General features: G+C 33.1%; 1 protein-coding gene across 1 annotated transcript; it reads right to left on the bottom strand.

The window, feature by feature from the left end:
* Positions 1 to 11,186: 11,186 nt before the first annotated feature.
* On the bottom strand, positions 11,187 to 14,699 carry LOC120091876 (expansin-A12). The gene is made up of 3 exons (XM_039050024.1): positions 14,521 to 14,699; positions 12,214 to 12,523; positions 11,187 to 11,509 (listed from the first exon to the last, which is right to left on the bottom strand). Exons 1-3 carry the CDS (start codon positions 14,693 to 14,695, stop codon positions 11,197 to 11,199), a joined length of 798 nt encoding a protein of 265 aa, XP_038905952.1. The 5' UTR covers positions 14,696 to 14,699; the 3' UTR covers positions 11,187 to 11,196.
* Positions 14,700 to 24,520: the final 9,821 nt, after the last annotated feature.

Raw genomic sequence — 24,520 nt, 5'->3', positions numbered from 1 at the left:
TTATTTATAAAAATGGAATTTACTTCTATATATCTGTTCACTCTTTGCTATTTACGCATGAGTAGCTAAATTTATTGAATGGGCTGAGAAGCACTTAGCAGCTTAATTGGGGATATTCATTCTATGCGATCATCTTCTATTATGTATGCTTCATTTGTCCATTAGAGATACTCGAGAGGGTAGTCTAAAGACATGATCTAGGCTTGGAAAAGTCAGGTTAGAATCTAGGCTCGAGAGAGTCAGATTAGAAAGCATAATCAAGAGATAGGAGCTTAGGAATAAGCACTGCTTACTATTAACGCATCGCATGCATCCTAGAGATAGGATATGATTGTGTGCGATCACCTTACCTTTGTGCATCTTACATCATCACATAGAAAAAGAGTAGAGACTTAGGAATAAGCTTTATGGACACTTTTGCATTCAACACATGCGTCTTAGAATTAGGAGCACCGCATTTGCATTAGAAAATGACTTGCTGTGTATGGGTGTAGCATGATCGCATAGTCTGATGCATTCCCAAGTTACGCTAGCTAAGACCTTCTCAACCCATTCATCCACATACTCAGTGCATCTAAACTTTTCTCAAATCCGCTGCATTTATTTATTTCATTACCACAACAAATAAAACCAACAACTATTTAAGTTATCGGTTACCGCAAGGTTTTCTTAAAAATTACCACCGCAATCTGTTTTCCCAAGTCCCTGAGTTCGACCCTGGACTTACCAAGAAACTTAGTGGAGTTTACACTTGGATTCCACTGAGAAAACTTGAGTGCTCAATGCATTTTCATCATCACATTTCATCCATAATTCCACATCATAAAATAACGCATCAAGTTTTTGGCGCCGTTGCCGGAGAATTCGGCAAAATAGTGTGCTAACGGTAATTTTTCTGATTTCTTTGCAGACTCTCAATCTCTGGTGAATTATGACCCAGAGATTGAGAGGGCGTTCAGATGAAGATTAAGAGATCGCCAACAATAACAGTCAGACAAAGAAGATATGGTGGAGCAGCCTGGAAACGAAGTACCAAACGAAAACAATGTCATGGCGAATCCAATCCTACTGGCAAACGATCGCAATAGACTCATTAGGGACTATGCATCGCCAAACCTCTATGATTTCTATCCAGAAATCATAAGGCCTACCCTCGATGGAAGTCGATTCGAAATAAAACCGATGATGCTGCAGATGATCCAGACTGCAGGACAATTCGGAGGACGGTGTGGCGAGGACCCGCACGCCCACCTCTGTAGCTTTATAGAAATATACAATACTTTTGTGTTCCCAAACATCTCTGCCGAAGAAGTTCGACTAACTCTGTTTCCATTTTCTTTGTGTGATCAGGCAAGAAAATGGGCGTATTCCCTCAAGCCGGGAGAGATCACTTCATGGGAACAGGTCGTAGAGAAATTTATGAAGAAATATTTTCCACTTACTGAGAATGCTAGACGAAGGAAACTAATTACCAATTTTGGACAAGCTGGCAAATCGCAGCGATGCTGGGTGAGGTTTAAGAGGTTGGTCCTGGCTGTCCCATACAATGGATTGCTAGACGCTTTAAGATGGAAATCTTTTATCATGGTTTAAATCCGCTTCGCAACCGTTGCAAATGCGACAGCGCTGGTGATCTGCTTGACAAAATGTATGATGAGGCTAAGAACATCTTGGATCGCATATCTAAAAAACAACGAGGATTGGAGAGGAGATGATCAGAGACTGAGAATCAAGATAACGCGTAAGTAATGGTTATATTTACTTTCACTACAGAATCAGATGACGCAATGATGAACTTAATCGGAAATTACGATCAGCTCACTCACACGCAAAATGGGCAAGTAAACGCAATTAGTCAAAACATACAAGGTGTGGGGACTTGCGGTGATGGCACACAATGGGAAGATGCCAACAGATCCAGTTATTTACTTTGTGAAAAATAATCCTTTGCTAATAGCTACAACCCTGGTGGAGAAACACATCCAATTTTGTATGGAGAACACAGCAGATTTAACTGTGGAGAGAGAAGGGCCACTTGGATTCTTCCCACGCAATAACGGTCAGACAAGCAATCAAGCCAGCAGCTCGCAATCGCTGCAATCCTCTTCCCTGGAAAGCCTATTGAAGTAGTATATAGAGAAACTGTGCTTCAAAGTCAGGCTACGTCCATCCGCAATCTAGAATTACATATGGGCCAGATTGCAAGTGAGCTAAAGAACAGACCACAAGGGGCTCTGTCGAGTTCAATAGAACTCCCACGCAACCCGGGTGGATCAGATAAAGAGTAATGTCAGGTTGTGACATTGTGGAGTGGAAAAATCATGGAGGGAGAAAAGAAGGAGCTTAGCCGCACTGCTCCCATTGCGTTGGAACCTGAAATTGCGGTGACACAAAAAGAAGAAAGAGAAAAAGAAGCAATAAAGCCAGAAGTTGCATCCACCTCAAAGCCAACAGAGAAGGGGACCGTGAGAGTGCAGTTACCACCTTTCCCGTAGAGACTCAGAAAGAAAAATAATGAAGAGGTATAGTACCAACGCTTTCTGTCTATGTTAAAACAATTACATATTAATATTCCATCCAGTGAAGCGATTGAGGAGATGCTTGCATACGCGAAGTTTTTGAAGGAAATGGTAACCAAGAAGAGGGATACTAGTAAGTTTGCCACGGTGGCGTTAACATAGAGTTCGAAATCAATAATTCCACAAAAGATGAGCAATCCTGGGAGCTTTACTATATCTAGCTCCAAAGGAGTACTGTACATTGGGTAAGCCTTGTGTGACTTTAGAGCCAGCATCAATTTGATTCCTCTGTCGATCTTTAAGCAGCTGAATGTGGGGAACTTACGTCCATGACCGTGACTCTTCAACTTGCAGATAGATCTCTGGTTTATCTAGAGGGGAAGGTGAAGGACGTGTTAATCACCATCGACAAATTTATCCTACCAGCCGACTTCATCATCTTAGATTACGAAGCCGACAAAGATGTGCCCATCATCTTGGGGTGACCATTTTTATCAAAAGGTCGTGCCCAGATTGATGTGCATAAAGGGGAGATCACTTTGAGCATCAATGGATAGAAGCTCAAGTTCAACATAATCCGTGCCATGAAGTTTCCTGACGAAGAAGACCTGCATGACTCAGACGATGACCAGAAATTGACTGAAAAAGAAAAGCTTGACGAAGAGAATGAAGAAGAAGATGCAAGCGCATCCATTGCTACCACAAACAAGGAAGTTGAGACGATCGAAACCCAAGAAGAAGAGCCAACAGCAAAAGAAGAAAGAAAAACAACGCAACCGTCCTTAGTAGAACCACCAATACTGGAATTGAAGACCCTGCTGAATTGTTGGATTTTATGTCCTAAAACTCGTAGTTTATAAATTAATAAACATATTTTGTTTTGTTTTTCGATAAAGTTGTTATTGAAATTGTAATCTTGAATCCAATAAACTAAGGTCTTGAGGCTATTTAATGTAGAACTTTATGTAGTGAAAATAAATGTGGATCAAGTTCAAATATATAGCCAAAATGGTCTATAGTATATGAATAAAGTTGGACGCCTTATTCTGGGGACACTATGATGCGACCCACTTTGTAGTTAGTACAAACGATGTGATACTGAATCATTCATATAGAGATATGTGAGTGGAGGCATCCTATGCAATGAGTTTGCATAAGACTGAACCATGAAATAGTCACTTTTTACGTTCTAAATGCCGTTTTATGTATAAAATTGACTATTTCGTTAATTGATGACCTAGGTAACTTAATCTTAATCCTGAGCTAACTATGAACTCCTATTCACTCGGAATTATCCTTAGATCTGCATAGGCGAGGGTAGTTTATCATCGCTGGCCCAATAAGCCTTCCATTTTAGGGGTAAGATCAGGTTGATAGCTGGGAACATAGGGTGCAAGACGGAATTCACTCCTACCCGTTATAGGGATAGTAGATAGGTTATTCCCTTTAGTATTGAATCCAGGTCTTGAAAAAGGGCCCCACCCTCTCCTTGGCCCGAGAGAAGTTCGGTTTAAGGTCAGGTTGGACCTTAAATCAATTGTTCATTAAAGGATCAGTGGAACTTAAGGAACAAGATGTAGTCTTGGGGTAAAACGATTTTTATGACCCAGCCAAGATTACGAACAACCTGTGAAGGATTAGCTTACTAATCATGGTTATATCAAATGGACACAAATATATCTATAGTGAGGGGAGTGCAACTACGGGACTATAGTGGAATGACCCGTTAGTTAATGAATGTTGATTAGCTACGCTCCGTCTAAAAGAGTTTTAGCCAGCTAATCTCGGATCGTTAGAGCCCATGATCTATAGGTCCATTAGGTTCCCCTATTAGCTCATATGGAATAAACTTAGAACAGTATGATAGAATAAGTCGAATTGTTCGAATTAGGTGAAGAGAGAGAAATCGACAAGTATATATGATATAGTGGTCGGGTTTTTCAGTTTAAAGATATAGCTTCAATATTTAAATATGATTTAAATATCAAGAATATGAATATGTTCATATTTGGAAGCTCGGAAATAATGGAAATGGTCAAAGATGTAAAGTCAAAGAGTTGTCTTTTGACTTTGAAAAGTCAAACTTTGACCACCTTATATTCAAATGTGATTTGAATTTCGAGAAAATGAATGCGGATTCATGCTCGGGAGGTTAAAATTAGTCAACACGGGAAAAATCATAAAAATTCAAAATGTTGACTTTTAGGTCAAAGTTTGACTTTGACAAAATAACTATTTTGCCCTTTGACTAAAGTTAGTGGGAAAATCCAAACTTTTGTTGGATAATTCCACTAACTAAATAGTGGGCTAGGTGTTGCCTTATAGTGGAGACATTAAGCCCACTTAGATAGTGGATTCTAGGTGTTAGGTTTTTATGAATTTGTTTCATGCAATTGTTGCATGGCTTTTTTCTATAAATTGGACTTTCAATTTGGATGAAAAAACTTTTGCTATTTTTGCCAAAATAGTTTTCTAAATTTTGGCTGAAAAATAGAAATCCCAAAACCAAAAGAAAAATCCATTTCTTTTCCATCTCTTTCTCTCTCTCGGTTTTCTTCATCGATCGGGTCCCACAACCCGATTCTGAGTCCAGAGGACAGTAGGTCAACTCTAGTGGTAGTCCGAAAGAGTTCGGGTCGAGATTCAGCGAGGAAAAGCATTGTTCAAGAGCTAGAAAGGTTCTATCCTATCCATTTTAATTCATTGTTTTTTCCTTCAATTGCATGCATTTTTTCCTTTAAATTAAAAGAAATTAGAGTGTAATTAGGTCCTTTTTCCACTGCGTATGTCTCGTGTTCCTTCATGAACCACTTAAAGTACGCTTTTTTAGGGCAGAATGAGAAGCTGCCAGTAATTATTTCCTTTGAACTTAATGAAGACCAGAAGAATGTGTTGATGAGCATTCTGAGGAAACATGTGCGAGCAATTGGCTGGACGCTTGCCGACATTCGAGTAATTAGCCCAACCTACTGTATGCATCGAATTCGTCTCGAAGAAGACTATAAAGCAAGGATCGAATATCAGCGCAGACTTAACCCTGCGATGAAAGAGGTCGTTAAAAAGGAAATCATTAAATGGTTAGATGCGGGCATTATTTATCCGATAGCAGATAGCACGTGGTCAGCCCCGTGCAGTGTGTGCCAAAAAAGGGTGGCATGACGGTAGTCTCGAACGAAAATAATTAGCTGATACCACAAAGAACCATCACTGGGTGGCGTGTTTGCATGGACTACCGCAAGCTGAATGCGGCAACGAAGAAAGATCATTTCCCTCTACCGTTCATTGACCAAATGCTAGATTGTCTAGCCGGAAATGACTTTTACTGCTTTCTGGATGGATATGTCGGTTATGACCCGGTATGATTGCTCTAGAAGATTAGGAAAAGACCACATTCACCTGCCCATATGGGACCTTTGCTTTTCGCCGCATGCCATTCGACCTCTGCAATGCGCCAAGCACGTTCCAAAGGTGCATGATGGCCATCTTTTCATACTATTTTGAGGACTCTGTTGAAATCTTCATGGACGACTTCTCTGTCTATGGGCACACCTATGAAGTCTATTTGGTCAACCTGGAGAAGATACTGAAGAGATGCAAGGAGACGAATCTCGTTCTTAACTGGAAAAAATACCATTTTATGGTAAAGGAGGGCATCGTGTTGGGGCACAAGGTTTTTCGGGACGGGTTGGAGGTGGATAAAGCAAAAATAGAAGCAATTGAAAAACTTCCACCTCCAACAAGCGTGAAGGTTGTACGAAGTTTCTTGGGGCACGCCAGATTTCATAGACGCTTTGTCAAGGACTTTTCGAAAATAGCACGACCACCGAGTGCGTTGTTGGAGGTTGATAGAAAATTTGATTTTGACAAAAATTTCCTCAACGCATTCAGAATTTTGAAGAATGCACTGACTACCACACCGTGTTAATTGCACCTGATTGGACACTTCCTTTTGAATTAATGTGCGATGTAAGCGGGTATGCGATAGGAGCAGTTTTGGCATAGAAGAGAAAAGCAATCTTACATCCTATCGCATATGCGAGTAAGACGTTAAATCCTACTCAGACCAATTATACCACCACAGAGAAAGAGCTACTTGCGGTAATTTTTGCGTTGGAAAAATTTAGAGCATATCTGCTGGGAACCAAGGTACTCATCCATACTGATCATTCGACAATAAAGTATTTAATGACAAAGAAGGATGCGAAGCCGAGGTTGTTCAGATGGGTTCTCCTCCTCCAAGAATATGATATAAAAATAATTGATCGAAAGGGGACGGAGAACCAAGTTGCAGATCACTTGTCGAGATCGAAAAACCCTGAGCTGATCGCAACGAGTCAGAGGTGAATGCGGTGTTCCCAGATGAGCAGCTGTTCCATATTGAAGAATTGCCCTGGTATGCTGACATAGTCAACTATCTGGTTTGCGAGCAATTTTCGGAGGAATATACTGACCACCAGAAGAGGAGGCTCAAGCACGAATGCAGATCATATTTCTGGGATGAGTTGAATCTGTACAAAAGGGGGGCAGACCAGATTCTGCGACTATGTGTACTGAATGCTGCTCAACAACGCATATTATCGCAATGTCATGACTCACCATATGGTGGGCACTTTGGAGGGTAGCGCACCGCAGCTAAGGTTTTTTAGAGTGGATTCTTTTGGCCAATATTGTTTAAGGATGCAGCTAACTATGTGATGAAGTGTGATCGGTGCCAACGCATAGGTAACATTTCATGGAAACATGCAATGCCGATGAACATCATCTTGGAGCTTGAATTATTCGACGTATGAGGTATCGACTTCATGGGATCATTCCCTCCCTCGAATGGTAAAAATTATATTTTGCTGGCCGTCGACTATGTATCCAAGTGGGTACAGGCAGTGGCATGCGCAACAAGTGATGCGGCGTATTCTCTCAATTCCTAAAGAAAAACACTTCACTCGTTTTGGCACTTCGTGTGCCATAATAAGTGATGAAGGGTCTCACTTTGTCAATCATACTGTCAAGGAGCTGCTGCGCAAATATAATATTCTCCACAAAGTGGCCACCACATACCATCTGCAGACGAATGGTTAGGCCGAGGTGTCCAATCGAGAGATCAAGCTGATACTTGAGACGTTAGTAAGGCCTTCACGAAAGGATTGGGCAATAAAGCTCGACGATGCGTTGTGAGCATACCGAACTACATTTAAAACATCCATAGGTATGTCCCCATATACGTTGGTATTTGATAAGGCATGTCATTTGCCTCTGGAGCTGGAATAGAAGGCATTGTGGGCGGTAAAAAAAAACTAAACTTTGATTTGAAGAAAGCAGGAGAATCGAGAAAACTTCAACTGGTCGAGCTGGAGGAATAGAGGATCAACGCATATGAGAACGCAAAGATTTACAAGGAGCACACAAAGTGCTGGCACGACAAACACATATGCGGCAAGAACCTCCAAGTCGGGCAAAAGGTCTTACTATTCAACTCACGACTACGACTTTTCCCTGAAAAATTAAAATTGCGCTAGTCTAGACCCTTCATCATTAAAGAAATATTCCAACATGGTGCGGTGGAGCTGATCACTGAGGACGGGAGCCGTACATTTAAGGTTAATGGGCAGCGAGTTAAGGCATATTGCGGGGGTGATTTTCAGCCAGAAAAGACCTCTGTGGACCTAAAAAACCCGGAATAGAGAAAAATGGAGTGGCCCCTACACTGGCAAACAACATCATCTTGGGTGCAAGCCTTCTGGAGTATCCTTTGTTTGGTTCTTGAACTCTCATTTCTTCGATACTTTAATCATCATTTATCTATCTGCATTTCACTTATTACTACTTCTCTAAAAAAAAAAAAAATGGTCGAAAAATTTTGTTAACTTTTTTATCATTTAACCCTCTCGATGTTTCTTTGCAAACGATCAAGGTACACGATTGCGGAGGCACTATACGAAGACGAAATTTCACGTCGTCACCACAATCCAAAAGATAGAAGATCGCCGCAAAGCAGGATGCGTCAACAAATAATGTGGGCAACAACGCAAATTTGGGGGTTGTATTCTTCCTTAATTTTATTTCAAATTTTGCACTATTGCATCGTATTTTGATTTTGAATGTTTTATCATCGCATCCTCTTTGATTACCACAATCATTTAACATCAATAAATTTAGTAAGTCACCGCATGATTTCTCTTTGCCAATTATGATTTCAATGATGAAACACATGCTTCTATTTTTCTCATATATACTAGAATCAACCTAATCTTAGAAAAGTCACTTCATGAAATATTTCTAGAAGTTAGAGGTCTGCTAGCTTTCTGCCTTTTGATTTGAGGTGGATAAGGCATCTGAGTAGAAGAATGAGTCTTCCCCTACTAAGGCTTCTCTTGACTATGTTGATTGATTCTTTTGATTCTGAATTCTTCTGCTTATTTTTCCATTTCAAAGTTCTGCAGTCCTTTAGATGTCCAATCTTCTTGCAATATTTGCATTTAATCTTAAACTTCTCCTTGTTTTCTTCTGTGGAAACTTGTTTACCCTAATCTTCATTGTGATGTTTGGTCTTGCCTTTCACAAATAATCCCTCTGCGCTAGATTTCTCTTCTTTGTTAGAAATCAGTTCCATCTCTTTGATTTTTAAGTTGAAATGATGATGTTTGTGGTCACTGAATCTCTACCACACTCTATGTCATACCTTGCAACAGCCATTTTCGTGCCTTTTTTCTTACTTTACAACACTCCAAGATTATCTTTCTTTAAACTCTTGAAGAATCTCTCTTGTTTTTATACGCTCTAATACCACTTTATTGGGCTTGGTATATTTCCACTAACGCCCAAGTTGAAAGAATACAAGAAAAGATGACCCAAGTTTGAGGACTAAGACAAAAACAAATGGTTGATAGAGTGGCCACATTGCTGATGCTTTTCCTTCGCACGTTGAAGGATAGTTTTTCTTCATCGATTACTCACCTATTTTCATATTTCATTATTCACAAAAAATTTATCTCTCATTGTTCTCTCTCTCGTTCTCTATGTTTACAATTGTGAAGAGAAGAAGAAAAAATGAAACCAGATCAAATGAAGGTGAGAAGAAAATGGTATTTCTTAATGGTAGATCACAACATGCAGAGATGGAAGGAAGAAGAAAGACACAAGAATTTTAACGTGGTTCGACAATAAAAGGGTCTACATCCATAATAGGAACTCTATTTAGATTCTTGGAGATTTTACAACAAAACTACGGAGAAGATAAGATCCTTTTTCTCTTCTTTTGTTTCTAGCTTAGATTCCCCTTTTATAGGGTTTCTACAAGTTAAATTTGAGGGTATATTTCAAGATAAAATGTTTGATTTCACCCAAGTAGCTTCTGTTATTACATCAACAATGCTTGAACACCTCTGTTATGATACCTTCAAATGCATTTTTTTTTCTTTTTATAATTAAAGAAAGAACCTCTTCTTATGTGAAGATGGGTTTTTTCTTTTTCCTTTTATCTTTTTTTTTTCCATTTTTGTCAAAGATTGTGGATTAACTACCAAATGTTAAAAATATCCACAGCTTAAGATCATTATGTTGTGACTGAGCCCTTTTACCTTTAAATTTTTAGTTTCATGTTTTGAATCAAGGAAAATATTTTTCTTCAAACCATTTATCCATGAGTTGTAACAACACATGTACTCTGAAATCCTCTTTTAGATAAGATCCAATAAGAAAATATGTTGTTATCAAAACATAAATGGAAAAAAAATACTAATGCAATAGAAATTATTTATTGTAAGATCCACTTTTACATTTCCTAGTATTTGGATAATTTCAATGCATTGGGATGTTTATTTATTTATTTTTTTAATATTTGGTTTGAGTAGCAAGTTTTGAAATAATTAGAAATAAAAGAAATTTCTAATTTAATATAATCAACATTTGTTTGAATAGATAGACAAATCAATAATGTCCCCTATAATTGATGTTCTATTATTTAAATGTTAGGATCCACATGGACATTTTATTCATTCTTATTTTTATGTAAATAATGTATTATATCTTCTTTACCGTTTCCTTATTTTCCTTCCTTTCTTATAGTTAAATTAAAGAGGTCATTGCAACTTTAATTTTTTTAAAAAAATTTAAAAATTGGACGCGTATCTTTAGGTTTTTGTTTTTTTTGCAAACATATCAAAAAAACTTCCACCTGAAAATTTGATTGTTATCTAATTTCTATGTGATTATTATGTGATTATTATCTAATTTCTATGTGATTGCTATGTGATTGTCACACCTGCAATTACAAAAAAGTTGAAGCCATGACTTTAATTTCTTAAAATGTATTTGTCATATAATGCAATTTTCGTAAATTAAATATGCCAAATAAACTATGGCTCATTTTGGTACTTAAAAAAGAGCTAATACACATCAAGATTGATGGTACAAAGAAAAGAACGCTATTACACATTATAAATGAAGTTTTCTAGGGTACGCATAGACTTAAAATTGATAAAGAAAAATTAAGAAGATGAATTGAAAATATAATTAATATATTTCTTTATTACATGTCATTGAGTAAAAATGATCGATAAAAAAATTCTACAATTCTTCTTTTCAATAAAAAGTTTAAATTAATTTTATAAACTTATCATAGAAGTTTGTTCAACAAGAGATGTAAGAAAGAATGATCCAACACAACAAGTTACAAAGCACTTTAGGAGAATTGAATCATGGATGAAAATGTTTGCCCGAACCTCCAAGAGGAAGGAACAACATTGACAAACTCCAATGTTGTTCCATCAACTAGAGTGAGCTTAAACGACATTCTTTGATTTCGGAGGTCGACATTGGCTTGCCAATTCGCCCCCCAATTTCGATGCATGGGCATCCACGTCCTCGTCCTCGACCCTTTTACCCATGCAACTTTCACATCGCCACTACCCCCAACATTTGATATCATCACCATGTTGAAGTTTGATTGTCCTCTCAACGTGAATCGAACCCCTCCTCTTCTTTTACAACTCACCCTTTAAGAATAGAACATTTGAAAGTAATACAAGACATCAAGGAGGTTACATAAAAATTTGTTTATATTATAGAAAACATCCCTAAAATTTGTCATTTGCTTAAACAAATATTCATATACTTTTAACAATTTTATTCATAAGTGGTGTGGCTGTGAGCTAAAACAAAATATTGATACACAACATTATTTTAAATCATCATTATATCATTTTAGGTCTTAATTTCTTTCTAAAAGTCTTAAAGATTTCTACTTCAAAAGTAATTTTTAATCATTCATGTATAGTATCGAACTTCCATTAAAAAAAAAAAAAAAAAAAAAAAAAAAAAAAAAAAAAAAAAAAAAAAAAAAAAAAAAAAAAAAAATACTCATTTATATTAAGTTAAGTTCAACCATTAAAGTAGAATTAATTGTTAAAAACATTCTTAAAATAAAAACAGTTGAAAATATAAATATAAATAAACGTGAGACAATGCATTGACAAGTTGAAATCCATGGTTTAAGTCTTTTTATATTCTCTCTCTCTCTAAATTTCTGCTAATATACTAAATGGCATGTAAATTTATTACCGACTAAATTTAACATCCACTCATTAAAAATTTAATATATTGAAATTATTGGATTGAAAAAATAGTGAATCCATATGACTACAAGTAACACTTAGGTTAATTAAATGAGAATATACAAGATTGTATGATTGTGTTGTACCTCTTGTAAAGGACAGGGACAATGCCTTCGTTGCCTTGACGAGCAATGGTAAGAAAAGCAGGTGACGACATGTCGAAATGGGACCGAGGGGGGTCGCACCAGCCGCCGTTGTTATTGGACGGGCAGAAGTTTGTGGCGGTGACAGTGACGGCACGGCGGCGGAGACACCACTTGGGGTCGACGTTGTAGTCGCAAATTACTAGAAAGCAAGCGCCGCAGGCCTCTCCACCTCTGAAAAGTACGCCGCTCACCGCCGCTGTGTTTACTCCAAATCCCGCATGGAATGTATTGTCGTAACCACATGCTCCTCCTGATTAATAGATAATCAAGTACACAACTTTATTACATTACTAATATATATACAATTTGAGGTGAGATATCTCACGGTGGATAGTTATTACTAGTATATATATATATAATTGAACTAAGGTCACGTTTACACTAATAAAAAGGTAATCCATCCATGAAAATGTAAAAAATGGATCTCAATTGATTATTTTTGTTGTTGTTTACTTGCTTTCTATAATGGTAATGAAATGTAGGATCTACCTTGAAATTTGTAATCAAACCATGTAATCTAATTGAGGAATGGGAGATGTTCACATTGTAAATGAAAATTACATGAGACTTTTTACTGTAACAATACAAAAATTATGAATATATCATATTTTTTATTACATTTATCGTTATCGTTAGACTCAAACAATAATGATAATAATAACGATAATAGTATAAAATGTAGCTTAAATTTATGTTGACGGTTATTGTAGCCTATAAAAAAAATTTCAATCCAATTATATCGATTTTTATTACCGTTTGTTAAATGTAGCCTAAATTTATTTTGACGGTTATTGTGTTAAAATTTGGTGAGAAAAGTTTAATAATGAAGGGAAGTTCCTAGGACTAAAACCACATGAAGGGTGGAATAATACATTATCATTACAAATAAATTAACATGATAAGAAAGATTTTTTTTTTTCAGGTTTGTGATTTGAATCCCACTTTTATTCTACTAACAAAAGATTTTTTTTTTTTTTTTTTTTTTAACAAATGAATATAAATTTTATTTTTTAAAATCCTGAATTATGTTAAATAAGATATGATACAGCGTTTATTATTTTTTGTCGAATATATATTGTTTTATATTAATAGATCACGAAAAGGATCAAATCAATAGTGTTTGAATGTTAAGTTGATTGCCAGATATGCAAGATCGATAAATTGTATTTTTATAATTATTTGTATTTCATTCAATATTCAATTATTTTTAAACCATGTTTAGCTAATTTTTTTTATTTAATTTACTTCTAATAAAATACTTATTATAAAGTTGAACATTATTATTTAAAGTTTAGAATCATAAATAATGGCATGATACTTTCTTTTCAAAAAGAAAATTAATTTAAAAGCTATGAAAAAAATGTAGCAACAACTTTCTAATTTTCTAAATATTTACCCAAAATTTTAAAATAAAAAACTGTACTGCTTTTTCAAAACTTCAATTGTTAGTACTTAGTAGCTAGTTTAATTTAGATTGTTCTTACCATTTTCAAAAAAAAAAAAAAAAAAATAGAAATTACTTTAAACAAGAGTAGTTATCAACTAAAATAGACCATATATCTCTATGCATCCTACTATCATCACATACATAAAAAATAAATTAAAATATTTAAAAAAGAAGTAGGAAGAAAATTTTCATGTAACAAATTATGATTGAACAATTTGGTAGAATGTACAACGATAGGTCTCATACACCTAAGTATTTTTCTGAATATAAATTCAGATAGATACTATTAAAAAAATTGATTGTATCTTTTGGTTACGTTGTTTATGAAAGAAGAAATGTTCGAATCTGTGTCTCGACTGTGACATTTTCATTGAAGAAATTTTGTTTGAATACTACTTTAGTCCGTCGTATATTTTTGGCTTTAGTTCATTTTGTTTTTTAATTTCAAAAGGTTTATTTTGATCTCCATAGTTTCAAAATATTCGTTTTGGTTCTTGTACTTTTAAGTTTGTTTCATTTTGATCATTAAACTTTTAATTAAAACACCATTCTAGTCTCGAAGTATGAAATAAATATGAAAATGAAAGGACCAAAATAATCCCTTATTAAGAATTCAAAGACCGAAATGAATATTTTCAAAATATATAGACCAAAATAAATATTCTAATGTGTATATATGGGCTAAAATGAACTAAAACGAGAAGTGTACGAACGAAAGTATAATATTTAAACCCTAATTTTCTATTGAGAAAATACAAAGTATATATAAAAAGAAAAGGGAAAAAAGGGAAGAAACTCACCAAGACTAGTAGGGTTTTGATCAACTCCATAGAAAGTTGCATGAGCATTAAACCAAGCATTATTATCCCCATAGACGAAGAACTCACCAAGACCAACTGCCATGAAAATGAACCAAAACAAAACCCAACAAACAAACCCATTATTATTATTCCCATAATAAACCATAGCAACCATAATATATATTTTCCCGAGAAACAAACAGAAAATAAGAATAACGTGTATATCAAACGACAAAGTGTTTGTAATGTAATGTACTTAGAAAATTAACGAAAGGCATTGCATTTATAGAGCCCAAAAAAGGGAAGTTTTAATTTGTCGGTGAATATGTAGAAATATATAAATTATATAAATTTAAGAATAACGCGGTTTTATGAAGAACAAGACCAAAGTACAGAGAGGTGTGTACGGGTACTTCTAAAAAACATCAGACGACACTCAAACAACACAACCATGTGACCTTCTCATTCTTTTTCTTATTTCTTTCTTTCTTTTAATAATTTTTTTGTCGGTGATTTATTATCTTAACCTTCTAATCAAATCCATGCACCTTCAGTTGCCTACCTTACTTAATCAAACTCCTTCTTTTCCTTTTTCATAATAATTTTAGGCTTAATTATATATAGTATAGTAATATTGTTTTTTAGATTTTAATTTTACAGATATATTAATAAAAATATCGGTATTGATGAATTTTTCCATAAGTAAAAAGGTTATAGAAATTATTTAGGCTCCGTTTGATAACCATTTCATTTTTAGTTTTTGGTTCTTAAAAACTAAGTCTATTGTCTTCTTATTTTTTATAATGATTTGTATCTTTATTAAGTAGTAGATAACAAATGAAGAAATTTAAAGGTAGAAAAATAGTGTCTATAAGCTTAATTCTCAAAAACAAAAACAAAAAACCAAATATTATCAAAAGGGGCCTTAGATTAATAGTTGAGCTGGTTTTTTACTCGCACACTAAGTTATCGATATTGTTATTAGTATTTTTATTTATATTGGACTAAATACATCATGCTTTTTCAAAACTGAGTATAGTTCAGTTGGCATACAAATTTGTTAGTAACCATAAGGCGTATGATTTGAATTTCACTACTTCCAATTGTATTTGAAAAGAAAAAATAGATGATATCTTTTAATGTTTCACAAAAGAGTACTAAGAGATTCATGATTTAAATCGCCCTAGAGCGGATCTATTGACTTATATTTTTGATAAACCAAGCAATAAATTTTGATCTACTTATCCATGTGCAACTTATAATTAAAAAGAAAAAGGAGCTTCTGTTATGTAATATCATATCTTTTATATGCCTAAATAATTGTACCTTTCCTTTCCCACATGAAAATATATTTTTGTAGAAATGGTATAAATCTAACAACGCGTAAATCAAAGATATACTTTATATTAGATATATATATAAATAATATTAAAATTATATATTAATGATATAATTTAAATTTCTTCGTAAAAAATGATATAATTTAAATTACGGATACAAGCTAATTGCTATACTTTATCAGTATACGTAAATGACATGTAATTTTATTTTTTCAGTAGGTAGAATATAGTTATATTTGTATAATGATATATCTATTATACACTTTACATTGGCATACTAATATACTTTGTTGATGTCAAAATTCGAATAGGAAAAATAGTCTAACCTTCACGTGATAACAACATCAAATTTTATATTGGTCTGGTGGGGTGCTTGCTAAGTTGCCACACCATTTTGATGCTTAAGTCAACGAGTGAGAGAACGAAAACTCTGGAGTTTGAGAGTATGATTCAAGTCACTTTTTTTTGAGTTATAATGATATATTTATAGAAGTTGTTGACCTAAGTTGTCCCGATAAGGGTTAGAGTCGTTTTACGATGATCCTTCAACTTACCAGACCGAGGAGTGTGCCTTCTTTGAAGTTTGGTTAGGGTCGGCCTTGGCCAAGCATCTTCTCCTAGGCCCATATTTTGGTTCTAGGGTGATGCTTTGGACTGAAACATGTGCGGGATATGTCCCTTTAGCTATTTTACTAGGCTCGGCCTTGGACTTGGTAGATGTTGAGCATGTTGATTTGGGCCGTGACACGAAGTGACTCCTTTTTCTCGTTTGGTTAAGGTTGGATAACTCTCACGTTTCACTCTCTCTCTTCTTTGATTAAACACCTGCAAGATAATTGATGAACATAGAGGTGTTAACGATTTGGTGATTCTTTTACAGAAGGGTACTGTAGAAATATTTTTCTCTTAAAAAATTCTCCTTCTCTTCCCATAATCTTGGTTCCCACAAACCAATCCTCAAGGATTCTCAGAGATAGGACGAAAGTCCTTTTGGTGGTGTTCAAGAAATCCCAAGGAGGTTTTACATTCGAGTCTTTAAACGAGAGTAAGAATATCTTTCCCTTTTCTCTGCAGAATTTGTTATGCATGCTTAACCTAGATTAGTTTTACAGTAGGTTTAATTTATGTTAAATCTCTATGGAATATTCTGATTTTTTCAATGTACTGATATTTCATAATTCCTAAATTAATTTCATGATCGTGTTTCATGATCGTGTTTTCTTTCGCTGTGTTAGGACATTGATCCCTACAGGAGTCTCATAAATAATTTAATTATGACTCTAGATTTATTTAAAAATTTTAAATTTAGATGGGACTTGAAATATTTATCATCTTTTTTCCTCACTCCTCTAATTCTTTAATCTTATACACAATTGAAATAAAGATTAAAAACATAGTAAAATCATTATAGAAAGATTAATAATATAGGTTTATATAGGAGTGTGGTAATAATCATAGTCTAGTTGGTTGCATCAATTTTTCTTAGCTTATTGACATTATTATATAGTTATTGTCATGATCTTATTATTATTTTGAGAAACCATGATCCTATTAGAATAGCCAATTTCAACTAAAAACTAAAGTAAATATATATATATATATATCTTTTAAAAAAGTATTTACCTTTCAATTACCAGGTGAAAATGTAATTAAGCAACTTTAAATGTCAAACAGAAGTAAATAGTTTATTTAAAAAATTGAGGTTAAAAATTACTGAGTCCCTCAATTTCCATAAAAGCAACAATTTAGTCAATAAACTCTGATTTGTAAAAATTTAGCCCTTAAACTTTCAATTTTATTGCAATTTAGTCCCTCTTATTAAAAAAAGAGTTAAAATTTAATAAAATTTCTTGCATAAATAAACCAATAAACTATTTTAGAGACTCAATATTTTAATAAAATACAAAGTCTACATCATAAAGTAATAAAAATTGACATCTAATTTTGATAAATTTTTTTATGTTAGGGACCAAATTGTTATGAATTTAAAAGTACAAGGACTAGTTTGTTACATACTAAAGTTTAAGGATTAAATTGTTAAAAAATCGAAAGTATGGGGACTACATCGTTACAAATTAAAGTTCAGGGACTAAATTGTTATTTTCGTGAAAGTTTAAGAACCAAAAATGTTTTTTAACCTTTAATCAAAAGTTGAGATATTAAAACACAAACTCTAAAAAAAAATGAAAATTGAAAAACCACCCCTAAAAGGATCGAATGAATAGTTACATTTATATCCTTAAACTTTCAATTGTAAAAATTGAGGCCTCAAATTTATATAAGTGTTAAAAGGACTATCAAACTTACATAATTGTATAAATTGTAACATAATTTTGAGAGTTTAATTTTTATCATTTGGGGGTCCAATCAAAAAGTTTTAAGAATAGATATGTTTGGTCCTTAAGTTCTCAAAATGAACATTTTAGTCCCCGAGTCTTTAAAAATAGATATTTAAATAATTTTTGTAGAAATATTATGAAACGTTAGATTAGAAAAATCATTAAAAAAAAACTATAGAGAGAGATAATTTATTTAAATTAATGTTCTAATTTAAGATGTCATAATTACTTTAGAGACCTTTTAAACCTATTTTTAAAAAACCCAAAGACTAAAAATGTAAGTTTTAAAAACTCAAGAACTAATTGCATCTATTTTTAAAAACCTAAAACTAAAAAGTTACATTTTAAAAATTTGGAAACCAAACAAACATATTCTCCAAAAAATAAATAAATAAATAAAGTCTTCAAAAAAAAATTTTAGAAACCCCTAATTTGACTTTGTAAAAAAAATAAAAATAAAAAAAATAAAAAAAACTATCTTTTTAGTCTCGTTCAATCTCTTTCTAATTTCAATTTAACAATATGCAATGAATCGAATCACTATATATTTGGGAGTGATATTACAATGATAAAAAAATCACTTTTGTATTTTTAAAAGTAATTTAAAACACGTTTTAATTACTCAAAATTAATTAAATATTAAATCTTACACTTTTAAATGCAATTTTCATATCATCAAAATCAGTTTTGAAGGATTAAAAATATACTTTATAGTAATTTAATCAATTTTAAAATCTAAATTTAAATTTTAAAAAAAAATATCACATAAGGTATAAATATTTAACATAAATGTTTTAAATAAAATCCAATAAAATTTTTGCAAATATTTTAAACCTCAGACTTCGAATTTGATAATACGAGTATTATGTCAGTTGAACTATGGTCTTGATTTTATCTCGTGAATAAACACTTTTATTAAAGAGTATTTTATTATGAACACTTTGTGGCAAACTCCCAAACAGAGCAACATTTTCCAAATTAGCTTTTTGGCCACATACTTGGCTTTCATTGGGGGCTAATTTTTCATACAAGTGTTCTCCCATTTTACTTGCCAATGAACTGAAGCTTACAGATTTAATTAAGGTTGTTAATTTTAATGTAAAAAATGTTCATATACCATTTAATTATCTCTTTAATATTTCTTGAAAATTGTTCACTATATATATATATATTTGGACACGATTTTGACTAATTTAATTTTTAGCTTAAAGATAATATATTATTTTATTACGTAATCACTATTTCATTTAAGGTAATTGCTTCAAATGTTAAAACTGTTAAAAATATTTATAAATATAACAAAATATCAATATCTATCAATGATGGATAGTGATAGACATAGATTACTATAATTTATTATTGTCTATTACTGATAGACACTGATAGATGCCCATCAGTAATAGATCAATGTCTATCACCAATTGACAATGACATTTTGTTATATTTGTAAATATTTCAACTCATTTTGTTATATTTGAAAACAACATTTTCATTTATTTTATTTTAGCGGACATAAATTCACTATTCATCAATGTCTATCACCGATAGACAGTGACATTTGGTCATATTTATAAATATTTCAGCTCATTTTACTATATTTGAAAACAAAAATTTCATTTCTTTTATTTTAGCGGATTAAAACTATAAATTTTTTCAAAATATTTAAAAGCCCAAAAAATAAAAAATAAAACGTAAATTTTTTAATTTTATTAAAGGGTGGGGTTCGATTTGTAGTCCATTTACCTCAATTGTTAATAGTTTATGCTTCTTTTTTTTTTTTTTTTTGTTTAATAACAAGTCCAAAGTTAAACATGCTTAGATTGAAGTAATTTTATATTCGATGATCTCTTAGAAAATTTTCTAACAAACATGTGAGTAAGGACAAAACATGTTGAAACTATCAGATGTCTAAGATTTAAAACAGAAGTCTTATCCGGGTTCGATGATAGTTAATAAATTATCAAGGTCTTTTGTTTAATTTATCCAATTTATTTTTAAGTTATTATAAATGTCATATATAAAAAAACAGTTGACTTGGGTAAGTGAGCAATAAATAATTGGTTTAGTTTGTTCCTAAAAAATTCAATCTGCCTCCATGAGCGTAACTCAATGTTTGTACTATCGATTTGGAGGTCAGAGATTTGATTCTCTCACTCCACACTTTAGTTACAATAACTTTGCAAAGGAAAAAAAAACCATTACTCTGTTTTAAAATTTATTACTTTGTTTTTAGTGTGAAAATATTCTAGAGTACAAACTTTATGTTAATACCTAAACAATGAATTGACAACTTTGTAAAAGTGAAATTAACTACTCTCTTAGCATTATCAATTGTTATAATTGTATAGATTCACTTTTATCGATTAAAAAAAATTAAATTAAGTATAATCTCATTAGCATTTAAACCAATATTTTAGTTTATTAAAATACTTAATTTGTTTAATCTCAGTGAATTATTTTCAACATTCTTATAAACTTAAAACAACTAATTGATTAGTTCTCAATATACTAATTACTTTGAAAAGTTTGAAGGAAAAGGAATTAATTTGTATCTAAAATTTATTAAATGTACAAATTTAACCACAGACATAGCTTGAATAAGTATTCCAATGTTTACCTTTCATATTACCAAATATTCTCATATGCCTAATATTAAATTAATGAAATATTGGGTGAAATTTTATTTTTTTTTTTAAAAAAAACCAATCTTTGATTAGAGAATCCCACGTTGGAGAATTTTGAAAAGGAAGTCTCCCTTTTGTACTCTAACCTTAGGTTATGAGTTTGGGCCCCAAGGGTACCCAATTTGGAGGGAGTGAGGAAGTAGACAAATGTGGGTCCGATCCAGCGTGGCACGCGTGTGTGATTATTTTTCTTTAATAAAAATTTTATTTTTTATTTAATAATAAAAAAAAATCCGCATATTCCAGCTTGCTCAAACACACCATTCACAATTCTTACACTTTCTTCCCTCACTCTCCTCTGCGTACTTCCTTTTTCGGCTTTCGTTTCCAAGCATTCAGTCAAAAAGGTGTGTGTTTCGGTCGATAACAGTGCATTTTTTATTGAATTTTCTTTTTGGGTTGTTTTATCCTAAGGACGATGTGGCAGTATTCCTGACCTGCTTGCACTTTTGGGTAGAGTCGCGAAACGTCTTAAAGAGAGAGAGCTCCGCGACTCAGCCTATAACGAGCTTTTGTTTTACAGGTCCTGTTCTTTGCTCGACCGTCATGACTTGACCGCTTGTTGCTGTCCTGTTCATTGTCTGGGGGTCTTGCAGTTGACAAAAATTTTAAGACGTATCCTGCCATGTCACTAATAGCCCTCACTAGCAACAACGACATTACGACATCCGACCTCATTCGTCCATTTCAGTTCGAAGGAGAAAACTTCAAACGGTGGATGCAAAAGATGATGTTCTTTCTTACCGTCAAGAAAGTTGCCGACACGTGTACCAAAGATAAGCTCATCGTCCCTTTAGAAGAACAACCTGAACTACAGATAAAAGAAGCTGCTGACTGTGAGGAGAAAGATTTTCTATGTAAGAACGTTATATTAAATAATTTTACTGATGATCTGTATGACTACTATAACACAATGAAGACAGCGAAGAAGGTCTGGGATGCCTGTAAAAGAAGTACGACACCGAAGAGGCCGGGTCAAAGAAATATGCTATCAGTCGTTATCTTAAGTTCCAGATAATGGATGACAAATCTGTGGAGGCCCAGACTCATGAACTGTAGAAGATAGCCCATATAATTACTGAAGGTATGCCTTTAGACGAACAATTCCAAGTTGTTGTTATTATTGATAAACTGCCCCCTTTGTGGAAGGATTTTAAGAACACTTTGAGGCATAAGACCAAGGAGTTCTCCTTGGAGAGTCTTATCACCTGGCTAAGGATTGAGGAAGAAGCCCGGAAGTAGGACCAGAGGGAAAAGGTGAACGTCGTACCAAGGAGACCAAATCAAAGGGGACAAAGAGGAAAGGTCAGAACTATGGCTCCAGCAACCAGAACCAACAAAAAAAAAGAGCAAAAACCCCCTTTCAGGAGAAATGGTATAGTTTCTTTGCTTTAATTGTAATAAACTTGGACACATGACTAGGAATTGTCACTACTACAGAAATTGGATTACTTGACGTTTTTCCAATGTCAAGTAGAGGGTATACTTGAAGCTAATAAAAGTGTCGTCTATTCGACTGTCAAGTATAATGTTATAACTTCATACTGTAAAAACGTCAAGAGAAATAATTCTTGACACAATTTCCGTGTCAAGAAATATAATGCACTTGATAATAATGACATGTCAAGTGTATTAATTCTTAACACTTATTATTGTGATTATTCTTGACATTTTTTATTTGTCAAATATATTTTTATCTTGACATGAAATAATGATTAAGTAATCTAAGTCTTGACACATTTCCAATGTCATCTATGTTTTTTTTTCCCAAATGAAACATTCGAATTTAATTTCCATTTCTCATTTCCTGCATGACATTTGTTCCAATAAGAAATTTCATCAACTAAAATAAACAGTTGCACATATTTCAGGTCTACATATCAGTCCAATATATCCAACGTAACAATTCAGAATACTAAAATAAACAATTCAATTCTTCTATTACTCATGTCTATATGAACGATTTTAAAATTTACAAGACCAATTGTACAATAGTATATACTCTATCAACCCACCCCTATATATGATAATTCCAAAATTGTAAGACTAATCTATATGTGCTATGTTTTTCAAAAATCAGAAGACTAAAATTCTATCTTCCACCACACATTTCTTTGAAGTATATAACCTATAATGGCTGAACAATACATTTACACAAAAAAAGTTTTTGGGCATTCTCATGTGCCACATACACAAAATTTATAAGAAGTCCATCAGATATAGCGACCTAAATATTCACCTCATTCCACACGTACTTCATCCAATTCAAGTTGCGAGTACGAGCTCCTCATATCAATCTATAAAACATAGAAAGTGAAGTATATATATTTATTTACTATTTACACTATCTATAATGTTACAATATATATAAGTAGTATAAAGATATATCGTATCTGTGATAATATTCTTCTCTTTAGTCATGATTTCTCGCATATATCTCATAACGTAATACCCACATTCGATAGTTCCCACTTGTAAAAGACACTACAATACAAAGCCAATAATTAATACACATATCATACAAATGTATTAAATAATCATTCTATTAACTTTTTCAGTGCTCTTATACTTACCTTTACCATTTTTCAGAATGTGGTTTTTCGAGTCTTTTGAAACTTTTTTTAGACTGAAAAATGGTCATTGCCCTACATTCATCAAAGAGTATAGTATAATATTCAGAATGATCACTAAATAAAATACACAACTAATTAGTATGGAACATGAAGGTTATAGTAAATGACTGTGTTCAGAAGTCATTAATCTACTACAAAGGTTCCGAGCTCTAAAAAATATACTTCAACCCTTTATTTGAATCAACAATGAACGAGTGTAGGTATCTACAATAATAGATCGAACACATTAACTTACTACTAGTTAATAAAGTGATAATATATCATAAACAAATAACATTTACTTACGTGATATAAGCCACCATTGATAAAGTCTTCACTTTTTGCATGCTACAAAACTCGATCACATGTTCATTTCTAAATAAGATAGAAGAACATGAGACTTATACAATTCACCTTCAAGATCGGTGGTACACTAATAGCAATCACTTCTTCATCCTTTCCCGCATTCTCTGAAACTTTCTCCTAAAACCACTAAGTTATAATTTTATAAGTAACTAATAGTAAATTTACCTCATAAATTTACCTCATAATACAATTCACCTTCAAGATCGGTTGTACACTAATAGCTTCCATCTCCTTCACCTTCTTCTCTTCCTCATGTATGGTTGGTGCACTAATAACTTCCTTCTCCTATGATATAAATATAACAATACAAATTAAACAAGTTAAAAATTATCATAACTAATAGTTGTAACCTTAATACATAAATTAAATAAGATAGAACATGAGACTAACTGTGACCCCTTACACAAAAAATTAACAACGCGCCTTACGTAGTAGTGGTTTGATCCAAAACCACCTCATCTTGACCAAAACGTCATTAAGGTTGGCCAAGATATACGCTCAGGCCTTCTCATTCGCCCGTGTCCAACACTCGTATGCCTCTCAAACATTTCGAGCGGCGTTAGGATGTGGAATAAGAGGACAATCCTCCATAAGGATGAACCTTAGGTCATCGATGATAAGTATCGTGTTTATCGTGTTTTTTCAACTAGCGTAGTTCT

The sequence above is a fragment of the Benincasa hispida genome, chromosome 11 (assembly GCF_009727055.1).
Source record: "Benincasa hispida cultivar B227 chromosome 11, ASM972705v1, whole genome shotgun sequence".
Taxonomy (NCBI): domain Eukaryota; kingdom Viridiplantae; phylum Streptophyta; class Magnoliopsida; order Cucurbitales; family Cucurbitaceae; genus Benincasa; species Benincasa hispida.
The sequence above is the reverse complement of the archived record's forward strand: the minus strand, read 5'-3'. Positions and strand labels throughout refer to the sequence as shown.

What these genes read in the sequence shown, in the direction of transcription:
- LOC120091876 (XM_039050024.1), bottom strand. Translation starts at nt 14,695, where the DNA reads ATGGTTGCTATGGTTTATTATGGGAATAATAATAATGGGTTTGTTTGT. An exon ending in TCAAAACCCTACTAGTCTTG is followed by an intron (nt 12,524 to 14,520) that starts GTGAGTTTCTTC and finishes TCTATTAATCAG; the next exon opens with GAGGAGCATGTGGTTACGAC. An exon ending in GTCCCTGTCCTTTACAAGAG is followed by an intron (nt 11,510 to 12,213) that starts GTACAACACAAT and finishes CTATTCTTAAAG; the next exon opens with GGTGAGTTGTAAAAGAAGAG.